The sequence below is a fragment of the Periplaneta americana genome, chromosome 17 (assembly GCF_040183065.1).
Source record: "Periplaneta americana isolate PAMFEO1 chromosome 17, P.americana_PAMFEO1_priV1, whole genome shotgun sequence".
Taxonomy (NCBI): domain Eukaryota; kingdom Metazoa; phylum Arthropoda; class Insecta; order Blattodea; family Blattidae; genus Periplaneta; species Periplaneta americana.
The window spans coordinates 78,233,717-78,252,467 of NC_091133.1; the positions used below are offsets into that span (position 1 = coordinate 78,233,717).

An 18,751-nucleotide genomic window follows, 5' to 3' on the forward strand; every position below is an offset into this window, starting at 1 on the left:
AGGGGACGAAAGGCCCGCAAACAAAAAGATGTATTATTTATTGATATCTATTTCCAAATTTCCGCACACAACATGTAAGTGCCGATAGAAAACTTATACAAAGAACCTTAAGATTCCCTTGATGATATAGACCTCTAATTTTTGTAGGAATATGCAGTAATGTGTATTGCACAACGGTAGTCAGAAATTAATATTTTTGAATGTGAAATTACAAACGATTTATGTAATTATTGTTAGAAACAACACTGAAATAAAGCACATCTTGTATCAACATTTAACTTTTTTTTCACCAAAAAAATAGGATCCCTAGCATTTATATCTCCATGTGTAGGCCTACAGCATTCACATGGTTTCCACAATTGTTATTAATCAGAGTCTCTGGAGTTCGAACATGTTCGAGGGGATAATTTTTGAAGGGTGACAAATTTGTAGCAATATTTATGCTAAAATAGTAATTGGACAAGCCCTGGGCATAACGGGGAAATGAAATGGAACCCAGAAGCCCCCGTCCATGACCTTTTCGCTTACACCGCCTTATAAACGAACATACAGTAGGCAATGTGCATCAGTGATGGATTTCAGGCGACTAGCGAGAGCCGAAATTTCGTAAAAGACAATTCGTCAGTGAGCAATGTTTAGGTTCCTGTGTATTCGTCTGAGCCGTGAAAGATGGAGTGAGGTGTTAAGGGCAAATCTGCAGTACCTCAATTGAGTTATTAGTGTCAAGGCTTGAATTAGACATATGAAAATAGTATTACAGTAAACTGCATCAATGAACAGCATGGATTTAGAAAAGGCAAGACAGCAACATATTATCCATCCTCACTGATTGATGAAAGAAGACCATAATTATAACCAAGAAATTTATATATTCTTTGTGGATTACGAGAAGGCATATCATAAGGTTATAGGCCTAAATATATGGAAAATCCTGAAATATAATTAGTATCTGCATACTTTTGGCATTGCTTTTTAATATATACTTAGACGATGTCATGGATAAATTACAATAATCTAGAAGAATACTTAGACTACTATTATGGTAAAAGAGGTCAGAACGAACTATTTCTCATTTGTATATGACTACGTTATAGTAACTTATGCTGAAGTTGTAGTATAAGTGTCGAACTTGAAGGAATAGCCGTCTAAATTCATTTGACGTGACTGTACTTTTCGCAAATTCGATATCATATTTCGTGTGATTGAAATGTCTGTTTATGCTAAATTAGATGAAGTATGAGAAGATTTCTCAGAAATGTCAGAAGAGAAATTCGAGAATGTCAACCACGCCTCTAATTTATATCTGTCAAAGTGACACCTATGTGACAAATGAAAGGGAGGATTATTTCCAGTATCTGTTTGCTAAGAGGCTCACATAACCTGAGATGAGATTTATAAATTACTAACAGAATAAATGTTGCAAAAGTCTTGAAATATCTTAGTAAGAGTTTTAAAATTCCGTTTTTTTTATAACCACAACCGACGAACACAAATATTTATAAGAAGAAAAGTATCTGTCAACATCACATTTAAGAATTGGACACGTTAGTTCACTTCTCTTAAGGTTGTGAACCAAGTAGGTATTCGTGTAGATAGCAATATACTAGTTCATCGCTATTAAACATGCTACAATTGCAATACGAGAAATACACATCAGCAACTACAGTATTAGGAAGAAATATGTGTATTTGTAGCAAGAAACGCTAACGCACTTGCAAGGAACATAATGTGAGACATGTAGGACCTATAGAAGTTCACATCATCTTCGGAGAGTAAGTGACACCTTTAATGGAAAGTTAATGAAAAGGAAACTTTTATTCACTCCATTTCCAGATCTAATCTCTCACTTATTTCACTTGTGTAATAGTAAAGAAAAGTTGTATAGGTCAAATTTCTATAGTCTAACAAATATTTTTAAACTTAAGCAGAGAAATTCTCTATCTAATAATTTTCTTCGCAAACTCTTGTTCAGAGATATCCTTGAAATTGTTGGCCCTTGACGCCTACAATTTCTTAAGCAACCTAGAGTGAATCTTCAAAACACAACCAACAGATTAGAGTTTGGGTCGAGATTAAGACGAGAAAATATTAGGAGTAATATCTAACTCTAATAATAATAATAATAATAATAATAATAATAATAATAGTAATAATAATAATAATAATAATAAATGGATTAATCTTGCTCAGGATAGGGACCAATGGCGGGCTTATGTGAGGGCGGCAATGAACCTCCGGGTTCCTTAAAAGCCAGTAAGTAAGTAAGTAAGTAATAATGATAATAATAATCCAAGGCACGACAGCTATGAAGGACCATGACCGACCAGCCGGCTGCTGGCCTCACGTCCACATACAGAAGCAGAGGTGCACGATCATCCAACCAGATTGAAGGTATCATGTGGTTAGCACAATTATCCCCCCAGTAGTTGTAGCTGGCTTTCGTAACCGGATTTCGCTACCTATCGTAGCTCCCCAAGTGCATCATGATGCTGGGTGGGGACCGGTCCCATACAGTGGCCGAAATCTCATGAGAAAATTTCTTTCGCCATGAGGACTCGAACCAGCGCGCATTCCGTAACGCGAGTCCTAGGCAGGATACTTTAGACCACGAAGCCACGGCGCGGGACTAATAATAATAATAATAATAATAATAATAATAATAATAATAATAATAATAATAATAATGGTAACGGTAATCACTGGACGTAGACATAGTATCGATAAGTACATCTTTATGAAATTCATATTTTAAATTAAAACTACGAAGTTGTTTGTTTCGAAATAAAATGATCCTACAATAAGTAGGCTAGGTAAACGAGGGGATTGCGTCGGAATTCCTATGGGCTACAGCGTATTTAATTAGCTTATTGCTTCCGTTACTGCATTTTAGTAATTACTTTGTAATTTCTGTTCGCAAATTGAAAAAAAAATCGAAGACGAGTATGGTTTCATAATTACAGTTGCGGATTCCCTATGCGTACATATTAAATGCAGATTTCCCTAAAATCTTGTTATTAAATTTGTTAAATTCCAGTTTCACTCTATCTTATTGATCTGTGAAATAAACTATTTCGAACAAGTACGTCTTTTTGGTATTTACGTCTATGTTATACGCTACATTGTCCGTCAATACGTAACATAATTTTGATATATTATCATATATTTATTTGTGGTATATATTGGTTATTGGAAATGTACGACGTCAAAAACGGTTTTCAATTTCTTTTGGTTGGAAATAAAAGCTCAGATGCAAAATCGGCAGCTGAAAAATATGTGAAGGAGAAGTCATTAGCATAATAACAATAAACTACAGTAATTTAGACAGTTCAATTATAGATATCCAAAACATGAAGATAAATCTCGCTCAGGAAGATTCCTATTCTAGAGAATCAAATTATATCCACCAAACATTAAAAGCAGCCTCTTGCCAATACCCGTGAACTGTCAGCAAGTCTTCTTCTTTCTAAGGTCACAATCGTTTACTACATATCTAGGCTTTCCAATTCGGGATTGTCTCTAAATGGTGATGATTGAATCGGTGTAAATTGACCAAATAACTATGTATAATGATATTAATAAAAATTAGAATATGACTAATGCAGTAGTGGTGGTAGTGGTGGTGGTGGTGGTGGTGGTGGTAGTCGCAGTAGCAGCAGCAGCAGTAGCATATCTGTTACTACTTACTACTGCTGATGCTAGAGTTAATATGAATTCATTCAGTAGTAGTAGTAGTAGTAGTAGTAGTAACATTCCTGTTACTACTGCTGATGCTGGTGTTAGTGGTAGCAGTTATAGTAGTAATTTAATTAACGACGACGCTCCTACTATAGATCTGATTGAACATAGAATATTAATACAGTCTAGTATATGAGGAGCATCGTTTCAAAACGTATTATGTGCAACATACAATTTCTTTTACACGAACGACGAAAAACTGGATTATTCGTAAACAGAACAAGTTTTAAAAAACTACACGAAACCACTTTTTACGTACTGGTTTCAGAGTTTACAAATATGATGACTTGGAACCATCAGACTTCACAGCATGAAAGATAAATAAATAGAAAGTAACAAATTTAATTTCGTCCACTGGGGGACATTATACGTTTTGAAACGATGCTCCTCATATACAGTCACGACGTTCAATACGTAGTAAATATGCATCCATAGATAGTTGCTAACCACTAGGATCGCTACTATCGCTTCATCACGGACAATGCAAAATAGTACCTGCACAGTCTATCGTTCCTAGTACCCTCACAACTCAAGCTTCGTGACTGCATATACTAGACTGTGATATTAACGTGGGCGAAAAATGGCCAACAAAATTTGTCTGGAGACCTCTATTAGAACAGATTTATTTTAACGTATGATATACCTACGACACGGGGCTCTCAGCTTTAATTCCCTTCTCAAAAAAGCCATTCTGACGATTTTATTACCCAGAGGGAGGCACGGGAGCGGTAAGACCACCGTGGAGGACCAAATTATTGTAAAAGAAATTATGCTTAATATTTCAGATTAGATGAATAATTTTTCAGTACTAATATGAAATAGATAACACTCAATGGAAAGATTGGAATTAGGCTTTTGGGTAATCCACCATGTCCTGAAACTTGACATTTCCAACATTTCAGAAGAAGCCTACATACAGGTTCCATCATTAGAGTAAGACCAGATAGGTCGCCATTCATATTTTCTAATATTACTGTGAGTTTCCGCCCCACAATGTATATAGTTCCGAAATTTTGAAAACATTAAATTTTAGGACACGGTGGATTACCCAAAAGCGTAATTCCAATCACAATCACCTTGAAAGCCTAAAAACTTATACAATGTACAGAGTTTATAACTACTGGGTGTTCATTTCAAAGTGTGTCATGACGTCACTGTAGTGAGTCAGCGATTTGAAGCGAGGTTCAATTTTTATGTCAGAGAAGTTGCCTATTAATCAAGGCGTTCAATCTGAACTTGAGAACGTGTACGGTACAACTTGAACGTCTTAGCAACAGATGGCGGTCTGTGTGCTACCATAACCTCTTTCGAACTCTGTTTTGTGCGGCCAAGTCGTACGCAGGGTATTTTTTATCGGTTGCGTACTGCAACATTCCACAACACAAATCAAATGCTCCGTGTCCATGTTGACCGTACAAGTTAATGTCAACAAATACGTAAGAAATCGTCTTAACCCTCTCCCCATATCTGACAGAAAAAAAAACCACCTCAGTACATGTTTCCAAACAGTTCACATTCCTGCCACTACCGGCGTTGCCGTATATATCAGTAAGCACTCTTCTGAATGAACGCGGTACTTGCTATGCAACTTCTCTGACACATAGGTAATACACCTCTGCGGAAGTGTAGAAAGATTGAATTCTCTAGGCTCATCGACTAACCATATGACGGCATACAGCGAGGCATGACACACTTTGAACTGAACACTCAGTAGTAGATTGTTTTGTAGACCAGAAACGGGTCATGTGAGTTTCTGGTTGCAGCTAGCTTGTCACTTAAATACTAATGATATTGCCGAATGATTAGGTTTGTTTCGGGAAGACAAATTGGCTAGGTAAGTCGTTTGCTATCAAAAATATTAGGCCTACCGATGGTAGATATCCACGTATTTCATTCAGCGTCCCTAAGTAACAGGTTGAAATAAAGATGAGCAGACATAATGTCCATCGTAGAATGTCCTATGCACAAAAATGTCCACACCATATTGTCCTGCACTATATCGTCCAACCCAAAAGGTCCATCGCCAGAAACGTCCACAAAGCAACTGGCCCTTACCAAAATGTCCACATGGTCAAAATGTCTACGTAGTAATGCAATGTCAGTATAATACTGTGATCAAGGAAACTGCTGCAACGGTAGACATAATAATGAGGCGGAAAAGTAATTAACACAACGTAACTACAGTAACTGGAATTCTGAAAAATGTTCAGTCATGGCTGAAGTTATGACATCACAAAAAGGGAAGCAAATTCTAGTGTTAGACGGTTATATGTATAATTTCCACTCAAAGAGTAAAAATGAAGAGAGTTTACAAATAACAAAATTTAAATCATTAACGTCAGAAGAAATAACAGAGGAAATAAAAAAAAACATTTGCTTGACCTTGAACATGATTAAAATGCAGCTACTATGCGAGCATACGATGCACCAATTCGAATAATTCGTGATGTAGTACTGGTTTACCGGATAGAAATAATGTAATCGGAATGATGAATAGACAGTTCAACCGGAAATGACCTCGAAATGGTTTCAGCTTGAGGGAACTGGAAACAGTTGCATTGTATGAAAACACGATAACAGGGAAGCCTTTCCTCTTGAGCAGGAATGATGTAATTTTCTTAATTTGATGAAATCGTGTAAATTCTGCAACTCCTCACCTACTCAATGGTGTAATTTTCATATCGCTATCTAATCTGCAAATTCTGTGGCTCCTCACTTACTTGCACACATTTAGTATTCATTTTCAATAATAAATTTGTGTCGCAACTGCTATTAAAATAATTTAATTTTCTAATAATTTAATCTTAATATCTAGTTTCATTCAACAGATGGACATTGATGGACATTATTGCGTGGACATTTTGGCACAAGGAAACTGGACATATTTTAGTGTGGACATTTTTGTCTTTGGACCTATATTTAGTGTGGACATTCTTGTCTTTGGACCTATATTTAGTGTGGACATTTTTGTCAGTGGACCAAATATCGACTGGACATTCATGTAATGGACATTATGACCTGTAAGCGAAATAAAAACTAAGTTGCAACAATTTCAAAACAGCGTTCTGACATTATTTTGAAGAAATAATGTTGTTGTTGTTTTCTAATGCCAAACGTTTGACAATAAAGCCATTTCACCTCTTGCACTGAAGCACAGATTTTGAGGTGTTCCGAATCCATTTCTTGGTTTCAGTTGCACAATGGGCAGTTAGGGGACTGATATATTCCAATTCTATGTAGGTGTTTGGCCAAACAATCATGGCCTGTTGCCAATCTAAATGCAGCTAAAGACGATTTTCGTGGTAAATTGGGAATTAACTTTGGATTATGATGCAGAGAGTTCCATTTTTTCCCTTGGGATTGTGTTATCAAATTTGTTTGTTGAAGTCTAAGTATCTAGATTTAATAAATCTTTTGACAGAGTAATAGGCCTACGTAGATTTAGTAACAGGTCTGTAAGTAGCAGTGCTGCCCTTCTTTGATAAAGCATCTGCATTCTCGTTTCCCAGGATTCCACAATGGGATGATATCCATTGGAATACAATTCTTTTATTGAGTGATATTAATTGAGAGAGCATTTTAGTTATTTCTGCTGTTTGAGATGAAGGTGTGTGTTTAGAGACTTTTGATAGGAAAGCTGCTTTGGAGTCTGACAATATAACTGCATTCTTAAATTTATTGATGTGGCATAGAAGATTCCTGAGACATTCACTTATTGCAATGATTTCTCCATAAAAACTTGTTGTTCCATATCCAGGAGATCTATAAAGTGAGAAGAGATAGCACGTAACACCTGCACCGGCACATTGTTGTCTGGAGATCAAGGACCCGTCGGTGTATAAATGAAGAAATAATGTATAATGCATCATAAAATAACCAATTAAAAAGAACTGACCAATTATTTTCCCTATATCTAATCGTTTCCTCTGAACATGCTGCACTCATAGAGCTGTAGAGTTATTTTTTGTCGTACCTAGTCTCTCCGTCTGAAGTTGCTCCATTTGTAGAACTATTTCACAACATGCTCAGTTGACTCCCATTCCTGCATCTGTACGTGCTAACTACCTCTCGTGTGTTGCAGAGGCTGCGGCGGAGATCCTAGGCGCGCCGGACCTGCACATCAAGAGCGGCAGCACGCTGCGCCTGGTGTGCACGTTGAAGCAGAGCACGGAGCCGCCAGTGTACGTGTTCTGGTACCACGAGGACCGCATGATCAACTACGACAAGGAGCGAGGGGTGGCCGTCCACAGCGACCGCTCCAGCAGCGTGCTGGTCATAGCCGAGGCTCAGAAGAGGGACTCCGGCAATTATTCGTGCGTGCCCTCCAACGCAAGGCCCGCCAGCATCAATGTTCACGTGCTCAACGGTAAGCAGCCGGCGCGCGGAACGTGTGTAGGGAAATTATTGCGTGACGTCACACAGCATTGAGGCATCTGTAATTCAGTCCTCCCGAAATAATTAAATAAATGCAATTTAAGATTTCCATCGCGTTCAATTTTCTCTAGTTAAATTAGTCTTTGGAATATGTCATTTGTAGAAACATTCAACCTCTCGAAAGTTCTTGTCGACAATATTATCACAAAAACATTAAAAAGTTGACTTGTTTCCTCAAACAATTTACGCACTACGCAAAAATTCAATTACCAATTAATATAAACCATTACAATTTTAATGACATAGCTTCTGAACCAATAATAGAAAACGTGTGCAATCTGTTCTGAATTACGGAGTAACTACAGAAGATTCCTTAGAGTAAATGTTAAAAATGTCTTCTACCTGCATCCATACACAACTGAATGGTGATTTTGCAAAACGACTTAAGTCCCTAGAGAAAATTAAAGAAAACTGTTTTTAGCATCGCTCAACCATATATTGTTACAATATAATTTTTTGTACGTAAGAGATATGTAAGAGAAATAGTTTTATTATAAAAATTTATACTTTTGTATTCTTCTTCAGGTCGTAAAAATTTTAATTATCTTCAGGACTTAAGTTGTTCTGCAAATTAACTTCAATCCTGCATCATAATTAGGTTACTGACACATAAACATGTTTAACTAAATGTATTTATACCAAAATCATAAAATAACCTTATTGCAATTGTTGAACAACATTATTTTTAACAATATGTTAATCACAAGAGCACAGACAATTCTTAGGAGTGTTATAACGAGACCACAGCTTAATTTCATCTTTAAATTCTTTGTTGTCTCCCATGATATAATGTGAAATATATTCACGTCTTCATCACGAATGTACTTAGCCATTTTACGAATATCTTGAATTTTGGTTTATTTGATCGGGGATAAACCAATGTGTTGGAAAGTGTGGAGAAAGAATGATGCTGGAAATGATCAAGAAGTAGAAAGGGAATTGGTTGTGTCACTGTCTGAATAGAACTGCCTACTGAAGGTTGCACTGGAAGGAATGGTAAACTTGAGATAAGTCGGAAAGAATTACCAATGACAACAGACAAAAAACAATTTGTTAGGTGAGTGTATGATTAAAATTACATATTATGTAAGTTTCTTCAACTTAAGTCCAGGACTAAAGTCGTTTTACCCCATAACCAAACATCCTGCTGCTAATAAAAACTACGCAAAAGTCATGTGTTAAAGCCATTCTGCTACTAAACGATGCCTCTTGCACACAGTAACATAATCATGCTCTCAACTCAAAACCCCCGAAATGTGGACTTAAGTCGTTTTGAAAATTCACCATTCAACTTCGTCGCACCATATTCCGTGACGTTCTCCGGAGTGTATTCTCGTTAATGTTCCTGATTTCATTCCTAATGGCCTCACGGAGTTGGAAGTGACCGCAGTCTATTCTTGCATACTCTATCCATAAGGTAGCCCCATGACAAGAAGTCCGGAAATGTTAGGTGAGGTGATCTGGGGGACCGCAGATTTTTTTAGATTAGGAGATCACCGAAGAAGCTGGTTATAATTTTCATGGATAGTTAGACGTATGACATGAGTAGCCTAACTCCTGGCTCAATAGGAGCAATGATTTCTTCGGTGAGTTCATTAAACGTCCTCGAAAATCATCAACACAATTTTGACTCATTGCAGGTCTGTGTTTTCCACTGTCGCTGAGGAGCGAGCCAGTTGTCTTCAGCTTTCTTGTCATCGATAAAATTATTGGTCTAGTTGAAACACTGCGCATACCGAATTCTCTTGTAAATGCCCGTTGTGTGTGAATCAAGTAATTTATCTTTCAATAAGTTTTCACAATAAAACACTACCGAATTGAGAATTGAATGTTCGTGTTATTACTGCAAAAGCTATAAACTGCGAACTAATTACCGATATTCAACTACAGTCATAATAGTTAAGAATACAAATTCCCCCAGAGTCACTGAGACCATTGAATTCAATTTCAAGTTTATACTATTTTTCCGTTTAAAATTTTGTCCCTCATGATTATGATGATGATCCTCATACATATACTGTTGCTCATTTTACGGCTCTTATTTCATTGCTGTAAAATTACGATTTTATCCATGTCAAGATAGTTTTCTTATGATTAACGTCATTATTTCTTCCCAATTGTCTCATTTTTTTTAATAATCTGTTTTTACTCTTGATTTGATTACTACAGTTAACATAACTTCTTATACGCCTGATCATGCTTACGTTTCTCTTAGCTTTATTATTGTTTTTCTTGATGTCGTGGTATTTAAAATGTATTCCTTTCAACTAAATTCATTCCTACTTTATGCTTAATGTTTCTAATTACTTCATTTTACGACACTTCACCAAATGCGATGGTTATCTAGCACTTGAGTGAAATGGTGATAATGACAGCGAAATGAATCCAAGGTCCAAAGCCAAAAGTGATGCAGCATTTGCTCTTAATGGGTTGAGGGAGAAAAAGTCGGAAAAATTCTCAACCAGGTACTTTGTTACAACCAGGATTTTAACCCGGGATCGCTCGTTTCACGGTAAGACATGCCAACCGTTACTCCAGTGCGATGGACTTTATGTTATTGTAGTTGTTATTTATTATACTGTTATTCTTATTACTATTAGGTGTAATTTTATTTGGAAACAAACAAATTTGTAGTTTTTCATATAGCAGAAGTACAGTGTTTTACACATACCAATTTAATCCCGTGTATATTATGATTAGGCATAAAAATAATTTTCTTATGGCCGTTCCCGGCCAATGAAAGGCTACAAACAAAGGTGCTCTCACTTTTTTTTTGCTTGGTTATTTAACGACGCTGTATCAATTACTAGGTTATTTGGCGGCGATGGGATTAGTGATGACGAGATGGTATTTGGCGAGACGAGGCCTAAGATTCGTTATAGATTACCTGACATTCGCCTTACGGTTGGGGAAACATCAGAAAAAACTCAACCAGGTAATCAGCCCAAGCGGGGATCGAATCCGCGCCCGAGCATAACTCTGGATCGGCAGGCAAGAGCCTTATCCGACCGAGCTACGCCGGTGCCTTTCTATCTATTATAATCGCTAAAAATGATATGTAAAATAGATTAATTATGCGAATTTTCTCAGTTTTTTCCTTGCCAGCAAATAAGTAATAAGAAACAACGCCCCACAGATCTTTACTCGGTTAAATTGATGCGTATAGTCCCCTTGTTTCTTTGTTTAATTTAAATCTGTTCTTCAATTTCTTCAGTGTCAATTTCATTTCTCGGCAATATCTGGGGATAGTGATGATGGCTATGAATCCAATGGACCGAACTTGGCTCATGAAATGAAAGCAGATATATTTTCTTTCTTCTCTGCAATAGTATTTAAAACTGTAGCCTGAACCAGTATGATTACTTGATCAAGAATTCCTCCTAAATTTTATGTCTATGATTAGAATACAATTTCACAAGGTAAAAGAAAAGAATTCCCGATCATTTAAAGCGGTTAATTCAGGTGCATTATTATTGAAGCAACCAAAAACACTGAAAATAAATTACTGTTGTACTATACACTGATATCTTCATATTTATTTCTCTTTAGTTACATTCCCCTCGTTTTATATCCAGAGCAACTGTCGTTTCTCCGAAAAAAGCAGCATTTACAACTCTATGGACAGTAATATACCAATTATTTATTCTTTCTCAACTTGTTTAACTCCTACATATCCTTTTTAATGTCTCTTTTTCAAGTCTGAAACAACATTAAGCCTCTATAAGTACGTCTGAAGTAACGCGTTTCACGCTGGTATAGAACGGGGGATTTTGTAAATTGAATAAGACGACTACTGTACTCCAAGAAAACAAGAGCGAAACGACAATTTAATCCCTTACTGTGAGTTTCTAAAATGAACAAACGAAACACAGCAAAATGTAGCCAGAGCATATTCTTTTGTAATACATCCTTTTAAATGTAGCCTATCGCGGAAAATTGGTGGAATTTGTAATTAATAAATCATTCAAACAACAAAAGGAATTCAATTTACTAATATATAAATATTTATGTTTTCTTAAACTTTCAAATATTCGCAAAACTCAACAATAAATTCACCAATATTATAAAATTATAACACAGGAAGCGGTTTTCAGTAATTTATTAATTTTCACATTCATACATTTATTTGCTCTATACTCAGTGAAACTCTACGCATTTTATTTAATTAGTTATATGACCTTACAATGGTTTATCTGTTAATGAGTGTGTTTATTGATTTTATACATACAAAAATTTAACTATTTATTTTCATATATATTAATTTTTGTTTAGTTGTCCATTAATTTTTACTCGCATTAAAATTTCATAAAGAGGCCTACGTTACTCCTGTTCTTTGCATCAGTTTTCTGTCACTTTCAATTAGTATATAGAGTTCTGTTAGTAATAAGCCAATTATTACTCTATTATTTTTTCCAATTAGCTATTACTACTATTGTTATTCTTGCTGGTATAAATTCCACTTGCTCATGTTTGCATCTCTCTTACATTTGCTTACGGTTATATGTATGCATCAATTGTGGCATTTGCTGTTATTTAGATAACTATTATTGCACTTCCAATTTCATTACCTATAAATTACAAAGTCAGTTATTTGCAAACACATTTTTATATTCGCAATTACGTGCTTAGCTATTATTGAACTTATAATTATTACTTCTTAGTTATTATACTTGTTCATATTTATGTCTACATTATTGTACCATCTGTTATTTAATCCATTTATTATACTTGTTCTTAATTATTCATACATTATTAATTACGCACTTCTTTACTTACCAGCTGTAATATTCGCTCTTATTTACTCATAAATATTATAATGATTTTACACAAAGTAGAAGGGGACCGATGCACCAAAATTTAAGATGTGATATAACAAAACTTTTATTACACTTTTCTTTCGATGAAGCACAGTTAAGCAGAAAAAAAAACTTTTCCCAATGTTTGCAGCGCTCTATTGGGGTAACGGCCCGATAGAAATGGCTGATTGCTATAACAGCAGATAGGTGCAAGTAATCTGAATCGTATCTCGAGTTCTTCTTTTGGGTGGGGGGGGAATTGAACCGTTTATCCATGAATTTAAATTGAATAATTGCGAAAATCGTTAAAATAAATCTTACAACGTAGCACATTGTCGATTGCGCGTGACTGAATACAACAGGGGGAGAGGGGAAGGTAAGGGATGGGTAATCGAGCCTCCTAAAATTATTGCAGTAGCTGTTACGTTGACAAATGCTACGTATAAACTTAACGATTTTCTTTAAAACGATGAATGTTAGAAAAAAACTTATTTAGATTTTTAAAACTTATCCTCATGATCTAAAAACCAGTTTCATTTTGTTACAGTTGTTACCTTCCATCCTGTGTACTCATCACTTGATATGCCAACGTTAGCTTATTATGAATTATTATGTGCGCTCTTATTTACTCACGTACTTTTATACCCGTTATTAAACATCGGTAATCACATTTTATACCCGTTATTTACCCACATATCAATACACCCGCTCTGATTTGCCAAATATCGTTATATCCTGTCGTATTTACTCAGATATCATTATACAAGCTCTTATTGAACCATATACAGGGTGTTAAAAAGTATTCAATGTTTTAGAAGGTGCTAGTATGCATCAAAACAAGAAAATAATGTCTAATAAACATGAGTCTTACAACTTATACTTTCTGAGATCTGAACGCTTGTTCATAGCAGGTGCTCGATGTGACATCCATTCATGGCAGTGCATTCCTCTGCCTTTCGGCGTAAGGAATCACGCGCTGTTTGAAATTGACCTGGTTGTTCTTTATAACTAAAAGTTTAGGGGATTTATGTTTGGGGAACGAACAGCCAAGGTGTGGGGCCCCTCCAATCATTCCAGCGATCCTGAAATGTCAGCGACCGGTGTTCACGCTCATTGCGGAAAAAATGTGCTGGTGTGTCATCATGCATGAACCACATCTGTAGTCTTTGCCGACACGGCACATACTCCAGGAAGGTAGGCAATACGTTAATAAGGAAGCCATGATAATGAGCCACGGTTAATCTTTGTGGTAGCACGTATGGCTCTTAATCTGTCACCAAGAACGCCTGCCCATAAGTTGATTGAGAATCGGTGCCGATGCCTAGTTTCTTCAACTGCATGAGGATTTTAATCAGCCCACACATGCTGATTACGAAAATTCACAACGCCATCTCTGTTGAACCCCGCTCATATCCGCAACCAGACTTTTGTTTTCAGTATTCCTTGCGACGTATCAGTATTCCATGCCAGGGGTGACAACTACGGTATGATTATCTGGTAGTCTGCTGTATTGTAGGGCAGAGGAATGCTTTGCCATAAATGACATCACATTGAGCACCTCCTATGAACAAGTATTCAGATCTCAGAAAGTATGTGTTGTAGGACCCATGTTTATTAGACAGTTTTTCTTGTTTTGATGCATACTATCACCTCCAAAATTATTGGATACATTTTTTTTAACTTCCTGTATTATTATAGCAGCGCTTATTTACCTATATCTTAATATAGTCTCTCTCATATGCCAATATATTATGTTCGCTCTTATTTAAGCGTGCATAATTATACCACACTTTATAATATTATATCTCCTCTTATTTATTCATCTAATATAATACTAGCTCTTAATTACTTATCAATTATATCCATATAGCTGTGACGGCCAAGAAGTTCCATATTGAGTGAGCACGTGACCTTCGTAGACTTCCTTAATTTTATTCATGTTATTTTTATCTACTACTACTACTACTACTACTACTACTACTACTACTACTACTACTAATAATAATAATAATAATAATAATAATAATAAATCGTACCAGGAATTTCCGTCTTCAACTCTGACGACAATATTATTATATGTCTCACAGCGATTTCCAATGAAGCAAAATTAAATAACATTATATTCTTTATTCGTCCTTTCGAATGCTGCCTAGAATAATCTACACTCGCCCATTAATGTACAAAGTTTGGAAAAAAAAAGTTCCAGTTTATTTGCTCAGGGCCAACACTGCAGTGTGGACAGTATGAAATACACATGTCGTAAACTTGTGAACACAAAGAACGTCACAAAAAATATGGGTTTTCCAACTTTCGCTCTGCTAATAAAATGGTTGTGTCCCCACTGGCAAATTGAGCAGAGAATATTCATCATGAGTTGCACAAAAACTGAGTAAAATGAGAGATGTAAATATTTACCATTATTGTCATCCTAGGATATTTACGTCACTCTGGCTGTACTGTACACAATAATGAAGATGGAATCTCGTTTAGATGTGGTTACCTGTTTTCTTTTAATACGAATAGGATACCCCTTGTACTTGTAGCTTGGCCTCCTGTCGCTTAGGAATTCTTTATAATTTAGTATTATATAAAGGTCATATGCAGAATGATTCAAAATTCGCGCGACATAAGACATCTCCGTTATTAGTGTAAGTACAAAAAATAGTTTCAAATAAATGTTTTAGATATTGGTACGTGTAGTTCATGTCAAAAATTTAAAGAAAATCGTAAGCGCCATTTTTGCGAAAATTGCAACAAACCTGTTCGCGTTTCAAGTAAAGTACCAGTTTGGTTAGTAAAAACGCATCCAAAACCGAGGTATCACATCTCTGGAGCGTACGAAACTTAAATTAATGTTATTGTTATCATCAATTAACATTATCACAATTATAACTAATCAATTTCATACGAAATTTCAGAAAAAAACACTAATAATAAAATGTACGATATGAAAAAAACAGTGAAATATATATATATATATATAATATGCATAAACAATTCAATTAAATTCCTTATCAGAATTACAATAAACAATCCAAATAGTAAATATAAATGTAAGACAAAAACATTATCAACTAATTAACATATTTGCGTTCAGTGCTATACTACTCATTGCAAGACTAATAAATAACACTTCTCCTTACTTCTTCGGCTCCCTACTTCTTTTCACACTGATGCCACCTATACGCACAATGACAATACTATATCATGCCGCGCCATTTTGGGTAGATACTACTGAAATGATAATCATTGATAATTAAATGGAATGACGGTGGAATGAAGGGAAAAGGAGAATCCCGAAAAAAGTCTTTAGGAACATTGACTTTGTCCACTACAAATACGACTCCTCCATCACAGGGTTTCCAATCTGGCTCCACTGACATTTTAAGGCAATGCTTTGTCGTAAACCATCGCTCTACCTACGTAGCTACCAAGGCGACTATATCAAGGGAGTAACATTTGAACTGGTGGCTGAATTCGAATCAATACCGTATATTCCACATGGCAATGTCGTTGTGTACTTAGGACTTAGTACATATGTTAAACCTCTTGAAAAAAGTTTGTTTACTACCATAAATATTTTGGGGTCAAATATTTATAATGGCATTCAACATATGCAGGCCATAGCATGCAACGTAAACACCATTTATTACCTTCAATGTGGATGGTTGAATTACGCGATTCTCTTTAAAGATGTACGTTTATTTCTATTCCTTTATTTTCGCATATTTGTACACTTCGTCTTTCGTACTAAAAGTAAGAGATAACACATTACAAGCGCATATGAAATGATGACAAACTGGCTATAGCTGCAATATCTTACGTAAAATCTTTTCGGCCCATCCAGAGGGCACCTAGCCAAGCTATTCGCAATTCTCCAGAAAACTTAATGCTCTGCTATGAAAGAGAAAGATATATAGGATTGCGCTGGTATGAGTATGAAGTTTCCCTTAATGTTTCTCAAATATTCTCTTAATAGACGTGGTAGTAAATAAGTTGAGTTCGTTTGTTAATTCAACAGTAAAATCGTAATTATAGCGAGTAAATGCAACTTAAGTTTCAACTCACAAAATGGCTTCATAATGTCCATAGGCAAAATGTAAATTATTCAAATTTCTCATACATTATCTTAATAGACATGGCAGCAAATATGTGTTGTTCATTTGTTCATTCAACAATGAATTCGTATAGCGGTAAATTCAGCTTATGTTTGGACTAAGATAATGGCTTCATACTTTCGATACGCAGATTTGTAAAATATTCAAGTTTCTCATACATTATCTTAATAGACGTGGTAATAAATATGTGTTGTTCATTTGTTAATTCAATAATGAATTCGTTAGCGGGTAAATGCAGCTTAAGTGTGTACTGACAAAATGGCTTCATAAAATCAATAAGCAAAATACTTTGTGTTCTTCATGTAATACTTTAATAAATTCTTCAAACGATGGATTGTACAAAAAGAGATTCAGCCCATGGACGTGATGACATAATATGTAATAACTAAGAACGTAATTGTGCTAATGCTATGAAAATTACCAACGTGATTAATAATATTACGAAAATGAGAATAGTGATGAAGAAGGTAGTAACAAAAAAATAGAAAATGACAGTGATGAAGAAGACAATAATAAAGAAGATGAAGGCGGTAATAAAAATATTGAAATTATAATTAAAGAACAAATACCTTGTAAGCTAATGAAGATGGTACCCAAAAAGCCCGTAATAAATAGAAAGATGAACTAATTAAGAGAAATGTGGCAGTAATGAAGAGAAAGAAGACATTAATTAAAATAGATGGTAATGACTTAGAGGAATGTGGCTATGATTAAATATATGACATTAATTAAGGACATGGCAGTAATGAAAAGGGTGACAGTAGATAAGAGGAAAATGGCAGTAGTGAGCAATAGTTAGGAGGAAAATGGTAGTAAAGTGTGTGATAATGAATAAGATGGTGGTAATGTAAAGAAAGATCGTCGTAATGAAATGGAAGTCTTCTGTAATGAAGACGACGATTAAAATAAAGAATAATAACTCGGCGATGAAAAATAAAACGATAGTAATACAGGATATGGTGATAATGAAGAAGATGGTAACGAAAGTAATAAAAAAGGCTGTAACAGAGAACAGAAGGATGACATTATTTAATGATGCATATGATGCTAGAAGGAAAGATGATGTTGATGATTAAGAAGTTGTTAGTGAAGTTGATGACAATAAAGAAGAAATAGTGATGAATAGGGCAAGGCAATTAATGATTTTGCATCTTTTTCTTATGAAGGTTTAAACATTGCTAGCATATATGGAAATGTATGACATTAAAAACCGGGTTAAATAAAAGCAATTCGTTAGGGCATTTTTTTTTTGCATTTTCTTAACTTTTTTACGGATATGTCATTTTTTTTACAATTTTTAGGTCATTTTGAGCATTTTTACACTTTTAAGGAAGGCTGTGACATTATTTGTATTTGATTTGAGATTATTATTGTAACTCATTATTTTCCTTGTCAATACAATTTCTTGGAATTAAGTAGATGTTTGCTACCTTCTACCCCTATTTTTCAAGGTATGTGCATAATGAACTTGCCCACTTCTAGGAATTTTATTCAAATTCTTAGAGCGTATGCTAGCTTGTACCCCTATTTTTCAAGGCATAATGAACTTGCCCACTTCTAGGAATTTACCCACACTCCCACAGAGATTCCTTTCTCCAGGTAAACTGGCATTGTTATGCTGTTAATTGAGGTGGTCAGTTGTTTCTAGTCGTCTGTGTGAACAGGTCA

General features: G+C 35.3%; 1 protein-coding gene across 1 annotated transcript in view; it reads left to right on the top strand.

Moving 5' to 3' along the window:
- The window catches only part of LOC138692753 (lachesin-like), a 233,025-nt gene that overhangs the window by 205,217 nt on the left and 9,057 nt on the right, over positions 1–18,751 (top strand). Inside the window, exon 5 of the mRNA XM_069815947.1 lies at positions 7,817–8,101. Within this exon, the coding sequence (XP_069672048.1) occupies positions 7,817–8,101 (285 nt within the window). The remainder of the gene's footprint in view (positions 1–7,816; positions 8,102–18,751) is intronic.